General features: G+C 43.9%; 2 protein-coding genes across 6 annotated transcripts in view; one reads left to right on the top strand and one right to left on the bottom strand.

Moving 5' to 3' along the window:
- Positions 1–10,058, bottom strand: part of CBY2 (chibby family member 2) — a 24,641-nt gene extending 14,583 nt beyond the window's left edge. Inside the window, exon 1 of one of the 3 annotated variants that reach the window (XM_086881242.1) lies at positions 9,859–10,058. The gene's annotated coding sequence lies outside the window, so the exon portion shown is untranslated. The remainder of the gene's footprint in view (positions 1–9,858) is intronic. The other 2 variants (XM_086881241.1, XM_086881243.1) reach the window with 2 other exon arrangements.
- Positions 5,312–22,890, top strand: LOC111937123 (uncharacterized). Of its 3 annotated transcripts, XR_002868558.2 has the most exons (7): positions 5,312–10,366; positions 12,336–12,465; positions 12,613–12,703; positions 17,378–17,434; positions 18,241–18,594; positions 22,256–22,307; positions 22,639–22,890. XR_002868558.2 is itself a non-coding variant. In XM_086881244.1 (6 exons), exons 3-6 carry the CDS (start codon positions 17,398–17,400, stop codon positions 22,763–22,765), a joined length of 570 nt encoding a protein of 189 aa, XP_086737370.1. In that variant the 5' UTR covers positions 5,312–10,366; positions 12,613–12,703; positions 17,378–17,397; the 3' UTR covers positions 22,766–22,890. The 3 variants fall into 3 exon arrangements, 2 of the variants coding, with proteins under 2 accessions (XP_086737370.1, XP_023794311.1); XM_086881244.1 differs by lacking the exon at positions 12,336–12,465; XM_023938543.2 differs by lacking the exons at positions 12,336–12,465; positions 12,613–12,703.

The raw sequence follows: 22,890 nt of genomic DNA, 5'->3' as shown, positions 1-22,890 counted from the left end.
TTATGCCCTGTTGTGTTGTTCCCCCAGGAGACACCAGGGTGGCTGAAGTTCCCTATAAGGACCAGGGCTTGTGAACATGAGATCACTCCTACCTGTCTACAGAGGAACTAATCCACTCAGTCTTCCTGGCCAGGCAGCCCACAGCAGACCCCTACTATAATGTCACCTGTCCCTGCTCTCCCTTTAATCCAGACCCATAAACTCCAAGGTGGCACCTGGTCCATCTCCAGGCTGAGCTCCATGCGCTCCTGCTGGTCGTTGACATGGAGGGTGACACTTCCTCCTTGTCTCAGCACCCAGTCCTTCCTTAAGAGCCTGTATCCCTTCACTCCAACTACAGAACCCACTCATCACAGCCCTGCATGCACAGGTCCTCTAATTCCTCTGCGTTAATCCCCATTCTGCTTGCATTCGATAGAGATGTTTAAGCTGGGCCCCCATTAAGCTGACTTGCTGCCTGGAGTGGCTGGAATCACCCTGTGCTGCTCTTCAGGTGCTCTCCTGCTGACCTGTGATGTCTCTCCAGGCTCTGAGCATCTCTGGCTGGAACTGGCATCACACTGGTAGGAGTGGGATGGATTTAAGTTTCCTTCCCCTGGAAACATTAGTTTGCAGCCCTCTCCACCAGCCCGGCAAGTCTATGGGCAAAGACACTCTGGCCCTTCTCTGGCAGATAAACCCCATCAGCCCTCAGGAGCTCAGGTTTCTCAAAGAGAATCCCATGACCTAAGTAGCTGAACCTCTGGGTGCAGTACCTGTGCTATAACCATCCTAAGATTTTATATGGACTCTTCCCCCGCTGCCCTTTCTGATTACTCATGTGTCACCTTCCAAGAAATTTTGAAATAGCTTACTCAGAGTTGTACCCATGTTCTAATGGGCAAACACAGCTGAGTGCAACTCTCTCAGTCCTTACAAGCATGCAAGATTTGTTCTCCCGATTTTTTTATCACTAGATCTGCAGGAGCAGACTTCTAACAAGGCACCAGATCCGTCTGGTAATCTCATTAAAAATCAGATTTGGCTTTCAGAATCAATCTTTACCCAGTGAGCTTCTCAAATGGTCAAAAAACCGCTGTCACCTGGTTTTTGGAAAGATCTCTGCACTCAGCTCCCACGACTATCCTTCCACAGCATTTTTGCTTGTTACAATGGTGCACAGAATTTTACTGGAGCTGATGGGCTTGTGCGAAGCAAGCATCTTATGAAAGATATAAATATCTTGAAGGATGTCTGAAGCTTAGTGCTAGACAGTGTAATTTTGCCAAGCTAGAAATGCAAAAAACACATTAAAAAAAGATAATATAAGCTCATAACTAAAATTAAATGTGGAGTGGTACTGAAATGAGATAGTTTCAAGCACTGTGGAGCACTGGTTTACCTTTTCTAGCACGTATCAAGCTTTGATGGGCCACGGCACACTTTGCTTAGAGGAACACAATTTTAACATCTGCTCATCTGAGGGTTTAAAATTGGTGCCAGAGTACCCTTTTAATGGTATGCCAGAAGAAGAGAGGTTTCAGAAATGAAATAAGAGAATAAACAGTTAGAACCCAGGTAATACTGTTAAGCACACCTAGGAACAATTAAACAGGCAATTTTAGAAATATTATGTAACCCCTAGGAATTATTTTATGCCAGAAAAGCAGCCCCTTTTACCCATTTCCCTCATCTTTAAACCTGCAAAGTCTGTCCTGAGGTGAATGGAGGTTACAAAAGTTACATGGTTTTCCAAAATCGCCTGCAAATCTCTGTGCAAATTTAGGGTCACTGTGCCCAAGTGCTCTGCAGTGGCACTCGAAAAATAGCTGGAACCAGAACACACATCCACCCAGAGATATGCAATGAGAAAGAAATAGGTTAACCTCTCTTCATATGTGTCCAGAGGATATCATTAACATTAATGTAATCATAAAGCAGCACCTGCTGGCTCAACGCAGCACATCTTTGCCTACTACCAATTAACTCTTCAAAAAATAATAGAGAACAGTTTTTGCCCTTCTGCCCCAAGCACAATAACTTGTTTCCTGTTAAGCATTATTAATTATAATGTCCCTGCTGCTTTGCCTCACTGAAATGAACAGTCCCATTAGTGACATAAGCTTCATAGCAAGGTGCATCTCAGCAGGAGCAAGTGCAGAGTTATTGGGCTTTAAAAATACTACACTGCTTTTTACTACTATTGTTGCTCCTTACTTGTTGTAAAGGTTTCACTCTTAACCATCCAGAAGGAAAAAAAAACCCACACATCTCAGTCAAAGCACAATTCCCACCTAGGTAAAGGCACAAATTCCACAAAGAATTCATATTATGGTAATGTCAATGATTCAGTGAGCAAAGTCCAAGAAAAGGGCTTAGGTGTGGCAAGTTGTGCGCTGAGATGCGCAGAGACACACCCCAAAAAAACCTGTAACTGTTCTGCACTGCTAAATGTGAACTGCAGTCAGACTGCTGATGGCAAGAGTGAAGGTGGGGGTGACCCTTCCTCTGTGGTCAGGTGTAAGGTCCTGGGTGCTACCAGCTTTCACAGGCCCTCGGATTTCCTCCAGGCTCCTTTTAGGATCAGCTCTTCCCCAGTGCACTCAAGCAATGCAGCCACCCCTTGTGCGAAGTTTCTGATACAGTGTCCAGTGAGATCACTGACATATACACAAACTTTTTATCTCTGATTTACAGTGTGAAGGTCACTGTCTCTTCTGCAAGGTGTCGCTCACAGCCTATTTCATGTTCTGTGGCTGAGCTGTCAGCCCTGTCAGAGCAGACACCACCAGGTCTGAGCACTCCTGGTCTGAGCAGAGTTGCTGTACAAGAAGCAAAGCTAACCCTGTACTGCTTAGGGAAAGGGCAGCTCTTCCCTTTCCACCTGTATGCAGTGATGAGGTGGCAGATATATGCAATGCCTATTAAAATATTTTGCATGGTTTTTAACCTGAGCATTTTGGCAGAAACCATAATCCATCTGAGCTGTCTGTACAACATAAACATACAGTACATGGCAGCCAGCCCATTAACTGGAGTGCTGTTTGGCATAACACAAACACTGAGATTACACATTGTGCTTGTGTTACCCTTCCTATCTTACCAAAATCACTTTCTGCATACACAGGAATATGATTTGCTGTTTTTACCAGGAATATGATTTACTGGTTTTGCCTGTCAGTGCATTCCAGGTGATCACAGACCAGGTATCAATTGCTGAATGGACAAACACCAAGGATGCTGGTTCCTGTATTTAGAATAGAAAAACAGCAATGTGCAACTGGTTTCTGTCTTAATCCAAGTTGCCATTAGTAGCTTGTAGAAAGCTGCACAATTGCTCCTCTAAAAGAGTGCCTGTTTGCATGTTTATTCACCAGTTTGAATGTACAGAAAAGTGCAGTTGTTTTGGCTGCCGAGTCTCTGTCAGCCCTCCTTTTATGAGACAGCCAAGTCTTTCCAGAGTCATGAAATGTTTTGTATTATTTTCTGCCAGGATTGTCACTACTTCTGTATCTAACAAGGTACCTGGAGACCGTCCATCTATTTCTAGCAAAGATTTCTACCTGACACTAATAAGAAGACAGCATCCCAACACCACCTTTTTGAGGCAGAAAGGGGCACTCCAGTGAACTGGGAAGGCTCATCTGAAATTACTAAACCAAAGCCTTACAGACAAGGTACATGCCATCAGCCCATATCTCCCTCACCTTCCACCTCAATGCTGATTAATTTCTCCAAGTCTCATCCCAAGAATTGCTGAATGACAGAAAAAGAGATATTTCTGTGACTCACAGGCTAGTTTTTGCAGTGCATCTTTATCTGCTTTGCCTGATTGACCAGAGATACCATTATCTGCTGTACTCTGCAATCTCATTGACTAGGTTCAGCCTTGCTAACTTCTAGCCTTCAACGATCATAAAGCTTGCTAAAAATAAAGTTGAAAAAAAAAAAAAAAAAAGGGCCCTTCTTTTTTTTGACTGGATTCTGGATCTTTATAGAGGTCAAATTTCCTTTCCACCCCTCACAGAAGTCACTTTCTCTCTGATGACAGTGGATGATCTCTTGCAAATGTTGAGACATCTGCCTACTTACTTGTCTTTGTTTTTTCCATTTCTTTGCATCAGCTCCACCACACCAAACACAGAGCCTTTAGAAACCATAGCCAGCAAACTCCATTTACATCTACACATATCCCCCATATTTCCTCTTCTGGGGAAGCCCCAGACAGTACTGTTTAAAGGCAAAAATTCAGATGCAATAAACACACTTGGGCAAATGGGATCAGTAATTGCTTGCCTCATTGTCAACTCCCGTCATCCTTGATGCACAGCTGCCACCAGTGGACAGCCATACCTGGGGGATGGCAAGGGCTGAGCTGCAGATCTCCTGGGAGGCCTGCTAAGGAAACAGCTTCTGAGATCTAGGTGAATGGTAATGCCAAGTGAAACTGCTCTTGTTCTGTGGGATACCTGTGTTCTTCATGAGGAAAACACAGAACTGGAAGCACAGGCACTTACAGAAATCTGAAGCAGCACTCCTTCCATATTATGCATGTGAAACATCAATATCTGAGAAGTGACATCCCACAACCTTTTCTTTCCCCCAAATAACAGAATCACTGCAAAACTTCCTAAGAAAAGCAGATGTAGTTAACAGAAGAACTAAAATATGGTTGGCACAATAAGTTTATTAAAAAGATAGTTCTTTTAAATGCCTTGTCATTTGCAAATACATTTAAAATAAATGATTGAGGCTCTTCCTTATACTGACATCTTTTGTACTGTGTCTGAGAAATCAGGGGTACAAGTTCACATACATGGCACCGTGCAAAATGCTTGTGGCAATCATTTTCATGGGGAAAAATAAGCACTTGAAGGATCATATATTTTATGTCATGAATTCAGTTAATGCACACATCAATCAGATTGTCAAAGCTGTTTACAGCCTATGACTGGATATTTCAAGCTTTTGACATATTATATCAAAGAGAAGCAGAATCCTTGAAACTTAATTTTATAGCACTCTCCCTCTCTCTCTACTCACAGCTTTCTTCCCATATTCAATTTTTCTGGTAAGCTCTTTATATCATTTGCAGCTGCTTCAGAATTCCACTGTCACCAGCTTATTAACAACATCAAGATCACATTATTCCTCTTCTGAGAGCCTGCCCTGGGTTTCCCCCAAAACTTACAAGGACTATGATTCACAATATTTAGGTAGGTTCAACTACCACATCCTTCTAAATTAAATTGCTTTGGTATTCCTTCACGCATCTGCACATCACTATCTAGTTTCTTCCATCCTAGTTCAAAAATGTACTGTTATTCTTTTTTCTCCATGGTTCTCTTTTTTTTTTTTTTTACTTTTGTACTTAATGACTTTATGTCTGGCTGTTGACTGCAAGCTGTGTTTCCTTTGGGGTTTGTTCAAAGTTTAGAACTAGGCTAAGATATATTAGTCCCAAAAGAGTGTGTGAGAAGGAAGAAGGGTTGGAGGATCTAAATTTTTTCTTGGGAAAATTTAGAACCCTAGAATTAGAAAAGACCCTTTCTTCTATATTTTTCCCCCAGATGAAAATGATGAAGAAATACCAAGTTTTCTCTCCATGTATACCACAAGTAATAAAACAGGGATTTTGGAGTCAAGTATTTCAAGCCATGAAGACACAACACTCACTAAATTAGTGAGTACCAGCATAGAAAATTTCTAGCAAGGTGCACTGGAAAGATAAAAGCTCAGATGTGCTTTACACCATCTCCAAATGAGATCAGCTCCTCCTGATGACTGATGGACAGTGCTGATGGACTGTCTTTAAGAGACAGACACTGCACTTGACAACCAGCCAAAATGGTTCAAAAATGAAGATGTGTGATTTATTCAAAGGACCAAATATCTCACAAAACTGGACAGGGGGAAGGGACAAAAATGCAGGAGGGGAGAGGGGTCAGAAACAGTCCAAAACCTGTGCAGGCAACAGCAGCATAAAAACAACCAAACAGTACTACTCCAAGAATTTGGTCATAAAGTTTAATGGCTTGTTATCTATGCGAAGCCTTCAGCAACAGAGTAAGAAGTGCCTGTTTTCCCTCATTTCACATCTTTACTGTTCAATGCTTTCTTTTCTCTCTGTCTCTCTCTCCATTTTAATCTAAACAATATATCTGGTTTGAGTGTGACTATAAAGCAGACACTTAGCAGGGACAGAGGTGTGTGCCAACTGGAAACGGCTCCGCTCCCATCCTTTCCCAAGGTCGTTCCTCACCAACCACACCTGAGAACAACAAGCCTGCAGTACTGTGATCAGCCAAGAACGTGCTCCAAGGGTAGCAAAGAGACAGCATGTCCCAGTAGCTTGCTGGGTTGTGCTTGCAATACAGCAGGATTTCAAGTCTTTGAGGTGTTGTCAAACACTGTTTTCCTCCAAGACGTTCATTTAACACTAGATTATAGAGTGCCCTGGTAGGTTTGCATGAAGGACATTGCGAGACTGACTGATAGACTGATGGGATAAAGATGTCAGGAAAACATTCAAAATTTACTTTTGGCAGAAGTCGAGAAAAAGAAGTTGAAAGCCTTCCAAATCTTGTTGCAAATAGGCTTTCCCACAGATTTAATGGGAAAAATAAATGTGCAGATTCCGAGACCCTAATTTGAATCACATTAGTGATTTGAGATGCTCCATCATTCTCTACATCATATGAGCTGCAGACTTGTGATTTCCCAGACTCTGCTAATAACAAGCCGTATAATTAGGTATCTGTCCTTTGCAATTAGCACTACAGCTTTCTGTTCATAGGAGTGAAATTGTAGGGTGGGAGAACCACTCAAGAGCATAGGAAACCACTGCTGTACTGTGGCTGGCTAATGGTTAAAAATGTTATTAGGTATGTAGCATGCTAATAAAAATGTTCTTGCTCATTTGTCTGTCTGATTGAGCCCACACAAGTTTTGGGTGCAAGCTCATTTTCTCAGACTCCAGTTAAGTAACAGATTTCTTCTGATTTTCTGCTCCCCTGTACCCATGAGCCATTTGCCTGGATGACTGGCCACAGACTGTTCCTGCTCATTAAGCAAGATTTGCTTTTGAAGTTTGATACTGCAATATGATGTGGAAAGGCATGATGGAGAGATGCTGCCTAGGGATTTACTCTCCTATTTTACCCTGTTTTTTATTTTGCCCGTGCAGTTTGCTGGTTTCTGTTCTTTGGCTCAAAAAGAAGAGCCCAAGCATGTCAGCAGGTAAAAATCAGACTGTTACTTGACTATCTTGTAAAGATTTGAGAGGTAGCAACAAGTAGGCTTCAGTGTAAAACCTTGGCCTGTTGAAGTCACAACAACATCAAATGTGTGAGGGATTTTACATCCAAAGGGAGAGACATTTTGCCAGTCTTATCACAGCCATTAGAAGCAAGAGAGAAAATTAATCCGATTACACTGCCTACAGTAAGGCAAAAGTCTGCTGCTCACTGCATTGCACTTGAGATCACAGCAACTCCACAAGCCATTCTGGTGGTTTCTCTGGACCTCTCTTTTGTCTGGAGAAGTAAGTTTCCTCACCAAGTTGTCTCTGACTACATTTTAAAACTAAATTTAATGCCAGTGCATCCCATTCTTCACTCCAGCAAAACTGCCTTCGGAGAAAGCAAGGACAGCTCTCAGACGTAATTTTCTGCCCAGCACTTGCTCGAGAGTCTCTTCATCTCTGAGGTTTCCAAAGCCAGGAGGGTTATTTTCAGGGACACAAATATTAAAATTAATGCTAAATCCAAAGGACCGCATGCTGTGGGGCTTGATTGGGTTTGGACAAAGACTGTCACTTTCTGAAGTCATCCTGCATGTAGATAATTTTTTTTTTTCCTCACCTAATCATAGTTGCGAGAACGTAAATCATGCGAATTACAATGAGCGCAGCTGATGAACGTGCGCCACAGGAGCTCCAATCCCTCTCGAGGTCACCACTGAAGAAAGTCCCTTCCCCGGGGCTTGATTTCTACTGCTGGGCACACTCCCTCCTTAGCCACACTCTTTTGAGCACCTTTGTTTCTGTTTTGTCTAGTGTCTCCTTTTAATGGGAAAATGAAGCCCAGTAAGTAAAGGCTTCCTGTATTTTTTCTCCATTCACTTACAACCAGGCTCTTAATAATTGGATATAAAGTGAAAATCCTCAGGAGCACAAGAGTGAAGTCTGCAAGTGCACGGGAATTCAGTCCTCTCAATATTTATGTTTAGCATTAAATACTTCATGCAAAAACAATGACTTTGACTCCCAAGGCCTTCCCTCTCTTATCTCAAAAACTGTTCATACACATGCTCTGGGATCCCTATGCAAATATAAAAGGGAGATTAAGTTGTATGTGCAGTAAATCCTGCTTTTACACTAAATAGGCAAGAGCTAACAGAGGGCCTTTGGATTAAAAATAGGTCCTTGTTTGCTGAGCAGACTAAAGTATTCTTACCTCTGGCCTCCCTGCCATGCAGGAATTGACTTTTTCCTGATGAGAAATTAAAGTGAATTATAAAATCTATAGTGTATTACAGGTATGTTCTGTGAAATAAAATATTTTAATTTAAATAACTGTAAATTAAGAAATGTCCCCTGCCTCCACACTTCTTGTTTTGCAATGGAATTCTGTGCCCCAGCCTGTGTATGACAGTACTATTGCATAAGATACTTCCATACCCTTAAGGAAATATTGGGGACACAAGGTGAAAGTTAACATCACAGCTCTCTGAGTAGGAAGCAAGTACTGCCCCTGGACCCAAACATCAGTTTTGGCCATCATCTGGTGTTTTCTTTCTACCCTTTGCAGCAGGACCCAGGAGGAGGAGAGCTCCTCCAGCCCCACCAGAACAATTGTTACATCTAGGACTGCACATCAAACACATTGGCATTTTGGTTCAATTTTTATGGCTTGTCCCATGGTGAGGAAAATCAGGCTGTGGCATTCAGCTGAAGAAGGACACAGAAAGCAGAGGGCTCAACAGGCAGCCCAGCTGTGTGACTGCTGACCTGCTTAAGTGCTTTTTTGTTTCACCCATTTTTATTTGTTCCCGAAAACATTTTTTTGAAACACCAAAACACTGCTGAGCAGAAGGCAAATTCCTCTCTCTGAGTCTTGTGAGACCAACCCCTGGGTCCACAATGAACACAGTTCATTGCCAGAGTAGAAAATACCCCACAGAGTCAGATGGAGGGACTTAAAGGAACTGACTGCAGAGGGTACAGCAGAGCTGGAGGAGGCAGAGATGCACAACTTCCTGACAGCCCCAGTCAGGGGGCTGGGGCTTCCTTCTTCTTCTCACAGCTGGACTCAGGCAAACATTCCCTTTAAACCTGCTCCTCTCCCTCTCCCTCTCCCTCTCCCTCTCCCTCTCCCTCTCCCTCTCCTCTCCTCTCCTCTCCTCTCCTCTCCTCTCCTCTCCTCTCCTCTCCTCCCCTCTCCTCTCCTCTCCAGAAATCTCTGGGAGAAATGTAGAAGCAGTTTTTGCCCAAGTCATTGGCCTTTGCAACTTCCCCAGGCCCTTTCAGCTCAGACACTCAGCTGCCAGAATAAACAGCAGCCTTATTTCACCTCTGGATGGTAGGGAAAAAAAAGACACATATACAAAAGACCTAAACCCAACAAGCTGGAGAGCTCTATTTGAGGACAGCAGGGGTTACTGACACACTCCAGAGGTGTGAGGATGTTGAGTGAGAGAGGGTGAGGATGTTGGTGTGCTGTGGCCCACAGGGGCAGCTCATGCCAGAGAAGCTCAAGATGTAGCACAGAGGAAAAAAGAACAGCAAGGCACCCTTGGGTGGAACCTGCCCACCATGACTGAGATGATGAGACACCCAGGCTCTCCTTTAGGGGAAGCACAGAAGGGCAGTTCACCCACCTCCCCTCAGGGCCTGCCAGGGCCAGGCTGCCTCAGGTGCCGGCAGTATGATCCTTCCTCCAGACAAGCTCGCAGGCCGGTGTGACATCTGGCCACTTCCAGCATGCCAGGCAGGTGTGACATCTCTGGATGTGATCTCACACGTCCTCCACCACTGCAAGTCACTGTCCCCTCCATCCCCCAGCCCTGGCCAATCTCCCACAGCCCCACCCAAATATCCAGGTAGGGCTGCAATCTGGCAGGAGCCCCCACCTCCTTGACTGAGAAATGTGTCAGTGTGGGAACTATGGCAACAGAATCCCCATAGAATCCCAACAGAACCCCAGTGGAACCCTAATGGAATGTGTGGGGGTGGGGGGCCAACAGCCCCGCAAAACAGTGACAAGAAGAGTTCCAACAACACCCAGGGACACAGAGAGCAAAGAGGGTGCCTCAGGCCTCTCCCAGCCAGCAGACCTTTTCCTGGTCCTTGTGGTGAGAAGCCTCCTGGATATTCCTGCCCAAAGAGGTAAGCCTGCTCTCTGACACCTGTGCAGGGTTTGATGGGGAAAAAGCTTTTTTTGTGGCTATCAGATGCTGCTTTATTATTTTTCCCCCATGTACTCTTGTTGAATCCAAACTTGCTGTTCTCCTTCCCTGGTTTCCCTTTCACATGGGAGATGAAAACCAAACCTCTGGTGGGAAAAAACCCCATCCTGTATGGGAGTTAGGTAGGATGGAGGAGGAGGAAGCTGCAGGATGCCTCAAGGGCCATCGCTTCCCTGCTGCAGGCAGGGGTAGAGACAAAAGAGTGGGTAATGGCAAGTGGAGAGATACAGAGCTAACCTCCTCCCTCAGCCCCTCAAGCATCCCTGAGATCAGACTTTCCTGAGATGTACTTTAGCAGTTGAGCAGACCACACTATAGCTTAACAAAAATTAAAAACAGAAAGGGAAAACTAAGAAAAACATTCTCAAATATACATTGAGCCAATCCTTGGGAGAGCTGGAGTCAGTGCACCCTCTGCCCACTCTGCTGTGGCTGCAGATACTGCCACAGACCCGCAGGTTGGCAGGCCCTAGAAATGGCACATGGGGACAACACATCCTGGCATGTAGCTTTTTGCCAAGGTGCCAAGGTAGGCAAGAGGTTTTTAAGGCATCTGGTAGGACTGTGCCTCATCAGTGCTGACAGCATTGTCCCTTGGCATCTTTCTCATTCTCCATGTTCTCATCGTAAACAATATTCACATTCCTTTATCTCTTGATTTTCTTCATCACAAATTTCTATTTCAGGACTTGCAGTTTTAATAGACAGTTCTGTGAATGTAAATATTTTTACCTTTGATGTAACACAACATTAAAATATCTGGATGTGCAGCATAAATAAGAGGCTCTGTTGAATCGCCAGAGAGCTTCTCAGCTCTCAGTACAACTGGCTCAAAATAACTGTGATTTTTCTGCTCTAAACCTAAACAATTTTAGTTATTCAGAATCACTGCAAATTTATACCACTGGTATAAATTGACTTGGTTTGACTTGGGTGCATTGTGACTATGATCTTTAGTTCTATGTTCAGGGACCAATGGATTAGTTATGTATTATTTGCCACCTCTTAGAAATGTTCTCATCTCCACTAAAATATTCGGCAGCTGAAGAGGGCAGGACAAAAGGCAGTGGAGCTGGGGCTCCCTTTTTGCACTGTAAGACATGAAGCAGGAGAGACTGTCCTGCCAAAAGTCCTTTGTGTCCATGAGAGGATCGGGTCCTGCAAGCCAAAATGAGGAAAAATGTTTCTACCTGCAGTTCACTGCAGTGTTAGAAATCAAAACCACAGCCAGCAGTAACCTCAGCTTCGTGTTACCCAGAGCCAAACCAAATAAATCCCTTGGCGTTGCTGTCAGATGAGTCCTTTATTCTTCCAGAGCATGAAACAGACGGCACCACTGGCAGTTAATCGGGGATTTCTGCGCTGTCAGACAGGCCAACTTCAGACCACTTCTTGTGTCTCACGCCACAAGTCCCAGTGCACACACAAACAACCATGATTTATGGCTGGAGCTGCTTTGCTTTTCTGTGTAGTGTAATTGCTGTGCTCTTGAAGTGCCAGGCTTTCGGAAGAGCGTTCATGGACTCTAGCTCCTCAGCTGTGTGCTCTGCCTGCTCTGTGGCCCAGGCAATGGCATCTGCCAAAGTCAGGTTTTAAATCCCAGCAGAAGAGATGCGTAGTCTGATTCCACATACCCCTCTTAAGCTGTTTATGCTTACACGTTACAAATGTAATTTTTTCTGACTTACCAGAAAAAATGGGTTCCTTTCTTAATTGTGGATGTTGCTGGTTGCAAGCAGAGGCAGCTGGTTCTCATCCCTGCACCTGCAGAACTAGCATGACCTTTAAGACCTTGAGGCTGAGTGAATTTTCTGAGGCCTGGGTCATCACAAATTTGCCATATATTTCTGTATTTCTGTAAGTCTACTAATGGCCACTGCATGTTACAGAGAGGTAATCAGCCACTCAGTTGGAGCCAATGTCACTTCCATGGTGAGACCCAGGCTTTTGGATACAGCCCTTCGAAAGGAAAGACTGCTGAGATGAGTATTGCTGGCTCTGCTGGTGCTTACAGGACTGGTAGGATGCAACAGGCACAAGAGCTGCACAACAGGAGACCACTCAAGGGTCTTCTGTGTGATTTACAGCAACCAATTGCTTTCCAGACATCTTTCAAAGTGTAAAGTACAGAAACAGAGTTATTTTAGGAGGTTGTTTTCTCTACAGGAGTTGTGGTTATAACTCAGAATTTGGAGACCTGTTCTGGACACAGCTGCAATGGCAGAAGTAGATGAAACAACCTGCTTGTTTTTAATAGGTTTGTTTGGCAATTGAAGTCCATAAATGTGTTGGGGTTTTTTAGAGAGATATATATTCTATTGCATTATGTTGTGTTTATGTATATGTATATTTATGTATATTATGTATATAATGTGTGTAATAATAACAACAGTACAGTGTGCATAATGTGCACACTACTCTCAGTCTGTAAATAAATGCACACTTGTATGTATAAATACACAAACATATCTGCCTCTTTGGCACTTAAGGAAGTGTGGAGTCCCCCAGCCCAAGCTGCCCTCGGTGGGTGGTGCTAAGCTGTAGCTCTGAGCATCGCAGCACCCGTGGTGCCAGCAGGTCCCTCTGTCCCAACAAAACGGGGAGACTGCAGTGACGCTTTACTGGAGACCCCAGTCCTTGCTGGACTGTGGGTCTGGCACCTCCTGACATCAGCTATTGCATTGGAAAGTCCTGACAGAAAGTCACATCTAAATAAAGTCGAGGCTCTGTCAGATGCCTTTCATTGCAGTGGACTATAAACTAGGAGATTATAAATCCCATAGGATCAAGCAGGCATTGCTCAGTGGGCAAGTTTCCCTCTACAAGCACAAATACCTTGAAGATTGCAGTGGAAAGCAGAGGCTGAATAAACTCCTATTTACACAGTATTCTCTCCAGACCTGCTGTGGTACAGAAATTCCACTGCAATGTCTGTCTGTGGATGTCTCTCTAGTCCTGTGTACACAGCACTACTCTACCTTTCGGGATATGTGCAGGCATCTTACAATCGGAATTAATTTAATTGACATTTTGAAGTGTGACAGAGCTTAACTCTCATTTGATGGCATTGCACTCTCTGTCTTCTGCCTCTGCCTGGGGAGTTACAGACATACAAATAAAACCATTTCCCCTGAGATGATCCCACAGGGAAGGTGTGCTCTCTTTTGCAGCATCCTGCAGAGCCTGCCTGGAATACTGGGTCCCACCAGGTGCTGCCAGTGAAAGAGCTTGCCAAGGGATGTGGTCATAGAAAGGGTCAAGTCAGCTCGATTCTTAATGGGGGATGATGGGAGAGCTCAGAGTAAGGAAAACAAGGCTTTGATGGTGAGGCTGGCCAGCTCAGATTGCCAGCCTCACTTTGTTCAGGGAAGTGCCACAGGATGGGGATGGCAGGAGGTGCTGCTGTGGCCTCCCCTGGACACATCCAGCCTGGCTGTGTCTGAGAGCACAGGAGTGGGGAGCTGTGAGATGAAGCATGACAACAAGAGCTAAAGAAATACCGGGGAAACGGCACCAGAGAGGCAATTCCACTGTTATTCACACAAAAACATCCATTGCTCTGCCTTTGTCTCCCGATGAATCAGAGGAAATTGCCTCCAGAGCCCTTCGCCTTCCAGCTACTTCAGCTGTGTTTTGTTTCTCTAAGATTCAAATATTCTGACGAGATCTCAGCATATTATTAAGAGAACAGAAGAGCTATAGAGAAAGTGAAGCTTCACAGAGGAAATAGCCAGTAAATGTTGCTTTGAATTCTCTTGCTTTTTCTGGCAAACTCTGATGTCAGGGACAGATAGGGCTTTGGAGAAGATGTGTTGCAGTGCTGCAGATGTGAATACTTAGTGACAATCTCCTGTGACATTGCAATAGGCAGCTTACCATCATCTATGAGATTTTTAAGCCTGCCATTTGGATGTAACTGATTCTTCTATTTAATGCCATCCCCATGAACGATGAGCTTACAAAAGCAAAAGCACTCTTCTTTGTGCTGCAATCCTATCTGGCCAGATTAGCAAAATGTTCTATTTGCATTTTACAAAAATATTGGACTTTGTAAGAAAAATATGCATCGGGTCAAGTGAAAAATGTGAAGGTTTGATATCAAAATCCCAGAATGGCTCATGATGGAGAGGGTGAGGCAAACTTCCAAAGTAGGAATATTTTATTTTGGCACTTTCAAAATGTGGCATTCTGTCCCTCTAATTTGCCATGGGCTTTTTGTTTCAAACATTTCTTCTGATGAAAAGAAGCATAGAAACAAAAAAAAAGACCCACTCCACATTTAGAATTCAATAAAATACTTCATTTGATCCTCTTCAGTTTCTTTGAAAAGTTCAACATGAACACTCAAGTGCTGCATTCCTTCAAACTGTGCGGAAACTGCTGATCCGGGAGTTGTGCAGCTTTCATGTGCCAAATGCCAAGAGAGGGTACTCTAAAAGCTGCTGTAATTCAGATTATTCAGTGGGACTGTCCTGAGGAGGGGGGGAAACCTCAGTCTGGCAGGCACAGTACAAGAACAGAGACAGAAATTTTTTGTGCTGGGGGCTTTACCCTCCTGATCTATGATTCCCATAGGGTCAGGTATCTGTTTTTGTGTGGAGTGACACAGAGAGAATGAGATAATCCATTCAAAACATTTTTCCACCACTGGAAGAGCACCTCTTGTATGAGGTGGTTTTTCTCTTTTGTTTTGGGGAAAGTCAGGATAGAAAGGGTGACAAGGCAACATATAAAGGACAGATCCTGTCCCACTGCTGCTGCTGCATGGGGCCAGGCAGGGAGCTAAACCCCCAGGTTCACAGCTCATGCTCTTCCACTGGGTTTGAGAAATGCTCAGCTCAGTTGTGTTTTCATTTATTCCAATTCCCCATTTTCAAGGTTGCGAGAGAAAATATTTTAAAAGCCTTACTAATAATACATTATAGAGCATCCTTTAAAACATTCATGAGGAGGAAGAGTTCAAGGAGAGCAGTCAGTGATAAGCGATGGTGGTGTGCAGGGATGCACATCAGTGAAACTCTGTGCACAGACACAAGGCCAGGACAGCCCTTGCACACAGACACTGTGAAAGGGGCACCAGCTTGCCCCAGAGCAGACTCTGAGCTTGCCCAGATCCATGCACTGCAATCCCAGGCAAATGGCAATTACAGGGCACTGCAGCAGGCACACGGGCAGTCCTGAGTTGAAGAAAGCTGCAGCCAAAACAGCTGGGTTAGATTTGACTTCCAAACACAAGGTGGGGAAACACACTTGTTACCCTCTGCTTAGCAATGGAGAGGCACATCTGGAATGCTGTGTCTTGTCTGGGGCTCCCCAGTGTGAGAGACTACATACTGGAGCAAAAGATCACCAAGACAGGTAGAGGCTGGAGCTTATGTGCACAAGAGGAGGTTGAGAGAAATGGGTCTGTTCAGCTTGGGGGAGAAAATACTCCGTTTCCTCTCATTGCTGCCTGAAGCTGCCAAATGAGAGGGTGGGGACGAAACAGACTTCACAGAGCTGCACTGTGGTGGTATAAGGGGCAACAGACACACACTGGAGTATGGGAAATTCCAATTAAATATTAGCAAAAATATTTTCAGCATGAGGGTGGTTAAATATTTGAGTTGGAAAGGTTGTAGAATCTTAGCTTTTGGAAATACTTAGAACTTGCCTAGGCGAAAGAAAACCCAAGGACTGATCTAGTAGACTTGCTTTGAGGTGAGTCCTGGACCCTGGTGACCCCCAGAGGCACCTTCCAGCCCTGCTTGTTCTACAGCTCTGTGACCACAAAAACTTGACAGGGAAAGTTAGAATGACAGCAGTACAAAGATCAGCAGAGCAAATTACATAGAGATGTCTTAAAGTCTGATTAAAAAGCAAAGGGTTCTTAAAAGTCTGTTACAAGAGAAATGACAGAACTGTTCATGAAAGGCAGAAATGACAGACTTTTCCAAAACCAGCTCCCTAAGGAGATTAAAATTAAGAAACATAATTAGATTACATGATAATAAGATGCTTTATGTCCCAGCAATGAGGGATGCAGTGTAAAGCTAGGTTCTTCACAGTCAGGTGTTGCCAGCTAATTTAGACCAAACAGTAGTGAGAGAAACCTTTGAGGATATTTCTCGGTCCTTTACAATCAGTTTTCACCATTACCTGGATCAGAAGGAAAGTTCCAGAAAACTGAAAAGAAAATTATCCCAAGAGAAGGATAAGAGGAGAATTAAATGTCATCCTTAATGTGAATTCAACACTGAGTTAGGGAATATGGCTTTTGCCAGACCAATTAATTCAGTGATTGCTTTTAATGAGATATGGTATAAGTTTGATTGACAAAGGTGAAAATACCGATACTCCATATATGTGTTTCTCCATAGTGCTTGAGTTCATTGTGTCAGGCACTTGTATTACACAAGTAGACCAGTTTAGCCCTGTGGATTCAAACATGCTAAGCACTGTGTCTCAGACTTGCAGCCTTCAGTACACAAGAAATGGTGACAGAGGAGCATTGCCAGAGTACCTCAGAAACAGCCCTGGCTGGGACCTTGCCTGGGCAGGGTCCTCACCTTGGACAGTGCTGTGCTGGTCCTGCTTGGCCCTTGCCTACTCCCTTCTCAGAAATTACTCCACTGGGGAAGCCCAGCCTAGGGGTGAGGAGCATGTCCCACTGAGGGATCCCAAGGGCACCTGCAGTGACTGTGTGTGTCTGTGGGCTCCCACAGTGCTGGCAGAGACCCCTCTGCCCAGGCAATGGAAAGTTTTGGGTCTTCTGCATTGATAAAACACCTGGAAACAGCCATCTCAGTTTGCAGTCAGACAGAGCAGAGGAGCATCTTTCCTGATGGGAATTGACAGGGAGGGGCAGGCCAGGAAAGAGGAGGTTGCAAAGCACTAGTTCTGCCAAACTAACCTTATTATTTTCCCTCCTTTATCTTTTGACATTAAACAGACTGAGTGGGTGAATGGAAGATGCAGACACAATTAAGCAGATATTGCAAACAGGAGGGTGAGTTGCTCTTTATGGCTAGTTTATGTTTCAGACACACAACTATACAGAATAATGCAATAAGAAAAACCATGCAGTATTTACCTTGGGTTTATTCACTGCAGGTCCTCTGAGAGCTGCTTTTGTTTGTCTTTATTTAATTGGCATGGCTGGATGGCCACCAGCAGGTCCAATTAAACAGATTCAATAGATTCCACTGTACATTTTTATTCTTTTTCCCCATCAGTGTGTAGCAAAAACTGTCCAAAATAATTTGTCTGAGTACTAGTAATGAATATAAAGTGCACTCTATTCCAGCCTGCACACAGTAAGTTTCAGCTGTACAGCATTTTACAGCCAAAGCAAACTGGGTTAATAATGAAATCACTGATGCAATCTTTAGTACAGCCTTAGTGAGGAAGAGGGTAACACAGTGCACTATGATATGAGATATTTGATTGCTCAACTTTGGGCATATCTGAAACACAGACAGGCATTATGTCATCCTTTGTAGCTATCTTAAGCTTTGGCTATAAGTATTAGGTGGGAACAATTTAAGAAAATCCCACCAATAGGACCTGATCATGCCCTTAATATCAGGTATTTGTTTAAGTGCTTTGTTGAATTGGAGCCTAGTAGATCCTCTTGAAAAGAAAGTGATTTTCAATCTAATAAGGTTATCTTAGTGTGAACATTTTAACTACATCAATCAATATGCCCATCAGGAGTAAGTGACTAATGGGATTTCTCCTTTCTTTCTTTGTTGCAAGAATGATGAATTGACTTTGCCTGTTGCTAAAGATTCTCATCTCCTTAATGCATTGCAGATATGTTTCATGGACACAAGCTGTCAGACTCTCGCAGTAACCAGTCCCAACCAAAAATATTTCCCTTTCGGATTTTGTCATTATATCCCAGATCTGTTCTCACAGTGGAAAACTTGAAAAGGTTGGAAGAGGAATATGCAGCTTCTAAAAAAGCCTTCAAAATGCAGAGAATGCAAGATTATATTGAGCAGGTTAATCTTGCTCTCTTCAACAAAGAGACAACTAGGACAACCAGCAGAGATTTTGTCTGTGATGCAGAGCCTGAAGGAGCCTCATCATCTCTTCCTGCAAAACAAGCAAACATTGTAATTGAGTTTTCTCAAAGACCTCTGAAGAAAGAAGAGAGATTGACAGGTATTTTTAGCAATCTGTTACAAGGAAGGAGAGAGAAGTCATCTGTTCTGGAGCTTTCCTACATTTCTCTCTGCATATCATAGAATCATAGAATGAACCATCATAGAATGTTTTGAGTTGGAATGGACCTTAAAGATCATTTCGTTCCAACATCCCTGTCATGGGCAGGGACACCTTCCACTAGACCAGGTTGCTCAAAGCTCCATCCAACCTTGAACAATTCCAGGGATGGGACATTAACAATTTTTCTGGACAATTTGTTCCAGTGTCTCGCCATGCTCACAGTAAAGAATTTTCTCCTAACACCTAATATAAATCTCCCCACTTGCAATTTAAAACCATTCCCCCCTGTCCTATCTGACTATTTAAAAAGTCATTCTCCTGCTTTTTTATAAGCTTCCTTTAAGCACTGAAAGACTTCTAGAGAAGACTCCCTGGAGCCTTCTGTTTTCTGAGCTGAACAATGTCAGCTCTCTCAGCATGTCCTCATAGGAGAGGTGCTCCACCATTCTGATCATCTTCATGGCCCTCCTCTGGCTTCAATCCAGCAAGTCCATGTCTTTCTTGTATTAAGGCCCCCAGAGCTGGACACAGAACTCCAGGTGGGGTCTCACAAGGACAGAGGGTCAAAATCACCTCCATCAGTTAGGAGGAAATTCTTTACTTGGCACAACCATGCCTTTTGGTGCAGCCCAGGATGTGTTTGGCTTTCAGGACGACAGAAGAACATCAACCAGGTCATGTCTAGCTTTGCATCCACCAGAACATCAAGCTCTCTTCCACATGGGCTGCTCTCAATGAGTTCTTCCCCCTATCTGTACTCATTATTTGGATTGCCTCAACCCAGTTGGATCACCTTGTACTTGAACGTGAACTTCAGGAAGCTCTCATGGGCCCACTTCTCAAGATTGGGATCTTCTGGATGATATCCCACCCTTGAGTTGTGTCAGCTGCACTGCTCAGCTTCGTTTCCATCTGCAAACCTGCTGAGACTGCGTTCCATCTCACTGTATCATTGATGAATATGGTAAAGAGCACCAGTCCCAAGACAGAGCCCTGAGGAACACCACTTGTCACCAGCCTCCGTCTGGACTCAGAGCCATGTACAACTCTGCCTGCATCCCCCAGTCAATGCCTTATCCACTGAATAGTTTACCCTTCAAATCCATGTTTCTCCAAATTGGAGAGAAGAATCTGTGTCAAAGGCCTCAGTCTCTCTCTCCTTGTTGAGTGTTGCAGTCGTTCCATCATATGGTGAAATATGAGTGCCTGGACACCTAACCTGGTGATGGGTTGTGAGGAACAATACATGCCTGCCTTTCCCTGCCTGAAAGTGGGGGCTGCATTTGTGTGGACTGCTGGGCTGGTTTGTACCATGTTTTGGGCAAAAAACACGGAGCTGTGAGAGCATGGTAAGGCACACCAGCATCCAGACCTTAATCGTAGCCGATATCACAAATGTGAAGTATGAATCTGTAAAGACAGGAAAACCAGAATTCAACCAAGAAATAATTTAAACACAAAACCCACCCATCCATTTTAGGAGCATCCCTTTTAATTTTGTTTGGATCAGAGCTGCTCTGTTGCATGTAAATGACAGCAAATAGACAGTTATCTCTCTTACAAGACTCTTCAAGCTCTGTTTACTTCAGATAGATAGATAGATAAATAGATATACAGGTAGGTGGATATAGGTAGATATCCTGCTTTTAATGACATTTTACAGCTCATTCAGTAATCCAGCCAAGACAAGGTCACAGCTGTCCCCTGTGAGTGGGTGAGGAAGGGACAAGGGGCTCCATCGAAAACGCCGGGAAGGGGACAACACAGCAGCCCTGGGGAACCACGGCTGATTGTACAGAGAGATGTCTGGCCTTCTGCAACACAGACTGGATAACAAACTGGGGTCCAGGTGGGACAGCTTGGCCTTAGTCTGAGTCTAAACCATGTTTTTGGAGGAAAAATTGGACTTTTTCCATTAATTCTTCTTTGAACATAGTATGAGCAGGGATCTCACCTGCTATAGGAGAGCCCCTGGCACAGTTTGCTTTGGTACAGTCAGAAATGCACAGCCAGCATGAAAGAGTCAGGCTATTCCTTGAAGTAAAGGGTTACCTATTTCCTAAGGAATTCATACATTGGTTCTCCTTGGGGGTTATCAACAGAAGTGTTTTCTGCTCACTTCTGCATTTTTCTCAATTCAAATTTTCCAGCTCCAGAGAATGAGAAATTTAAACTGTTCACACACGTAAGGTTAATGTTTTAAAGAGCTTTCCACATGGAAATCAAGTATTCTTATCAGGGATACATGTGAGCTGCATCCTTGAGGACAAATCTATCCTGGCAAGAGGCTGAGAGTCAGAAACTACCACAAAAGACAGGAAGCAAATGCATGCAGAAACCTCTCTCAGTGCTATCCTAGGCAGTCATTTCTTGGATTTGCACATCACAATTAAAATTCAGATGATATATGAAGTTTGTTTCAGTAGAGAGTTAGTATGTAGACACAGGAAGATTTACCAAGGAAAATCAAATATGGGAATGCCTCATTAGGGACCCAGTGTCAACATTTAATATGTCTTCAAGAATTTGTACACTTCAGTGGTTCACAGGGCTTTTTTGGCTTCTTTTGATCTCTTTTCATTGTTTTTTGTCTTTCATAAGAGTGGCTTATGTAATCTGAGCAGTAACCTGCATTTTGATGCTTTTTCTGGCTCCCCATCACAGCTATCTATACCTCTCTTTTTTGCCACGTGTCTTACTCTTATACATTTTCTTTTCTACCGTCTCCTCTGCCCCCCTGCTGCCCTTGCCAAATGCTTCTTTGTCCATCCTCTTTCCTCTTCATGTCCACAGGCACTTCCCCTCTCTCCCATCTCCTTCTGCATATGCCTGCCCTACATCTCTTCCCTCCGTCCCCTCTGATTTTTTTGGAAATAAGACCACTTGCTATAGAGACACTGAGGTAGGTTGCACGAGATCTGTATGACCTGACAGAGCATGTGAGACAAGCCTTCAGCTGACCCAGAAGGTGTAACAGACCCCAGGTCTGCTGTGCTCAGAATCAAGGCAAACCTGGAGGAGAAAGGTGCTGCTCTGGCAGCAAATCCCTCATGGTACCACACGTGGTTGTGCATCCACACGTGGATGTTTGGGCCAAAATCACCCATTTGGGTTCACTTTCCATTCTGGCAGCATCGTGACTTTCCCACAGAGGGGCACCCCCAGCCCCCTTCACCCCATTGCCCCTGTGCAGCCACACAGGGAAGGTAAAATAGCCGTGGGAATGTGCCCTTCCAAAGAGTCTCTAAAATAAGGAGATCCAAGCTGTTTACAGATGAAACCTGAACAGAAAGGCAAAGTAAATTAGCCTGTTACTCTTGCTCCTTCCACTGCAAAACCTGCCCTCAGTCTCCAGCAACCTTTTTTACAGTTCATTTTCAGGACCTTTTTCTTTGCTCTCCCTCAATTTATTATACCATTAAAACCGATGGAGAAAAATGTTCCTCGTTAAGGTGAGAGGGTTTTATCTGAAATACAAAATAATGAAATGGCAAGAAATCTCAAGGCAGGAAAAAACCCCAACCAACCCACTGTTCTACACAAAAAGAGGATTTTTTTTTTTTTAATTTTTAAAGAAAGCTCTTTCTCTCCCCTCCAGCACTGTATTCTCAGCCCACTCAGCCCACAAGACTTGTGCCAAAGAAATCCAGGTAAGCAGAGTAATTGGTAACATTTTTCTATATAATTCAGTCACGTTAGGCTGTATTTATGCCATACACAGGAGGAACACCAAACAACTGGAAATTTACAGTGTGCCTGAGACACAGCCTGGCAGCCTCCGCTGTGCCCTTGCTATTAATAAACTGGAAGTTATGTCTGTCCAAGGGGCTGTCTTTGGGCCCCTCAGCATCAGCTGTTTTAAAAGGGATGCTGCCAGCCTCTGCAGAAGGGTTTTTTAATTTTTTATTTTATTTTGCTAGACAGATAAATCCTACGCAGCATCTCTCAAATCAACTGAGATGTGTGATTTTTATTTTACAGGCTGCTCTTCCAGCTGAGGACAAAAAATAGGTCTGATTCCCCAGCCACAGTAAATCACCATAATACCACCCATCCCACCACCAATGCTGCTGCAGAAAGGCGGATTTACACCATCTTGGAGACGTAGCTCCCTCCTCCCATCTGCCCCTTATAAACATACAGACGTATCTAATCCTCCCTGCAGAGAGAAGGTAGAGAGAGAACATTGAAAAGACAGCTGATTCAATTTAATAATAAACAACAAAAAACAAA

This window comes from Cyanistes caeruleus, chromosome 3 (genome assembly GCF_971803275.1).
Source record: "Cyanistes caeruleus chromosome 3, bCyaCae1.hap1.1, whole genome shotgun sequence".
NCBI lineage: Eukaryota > Metazoa > Chordata > Aves > Passeriformes > Paridae > Cyanistes > Cyanistes caeruleus.
Note: the sequence above shows the minus strand (reverse complement) of the source record. Positions and strands in the feature narration are given on the sequence as shown.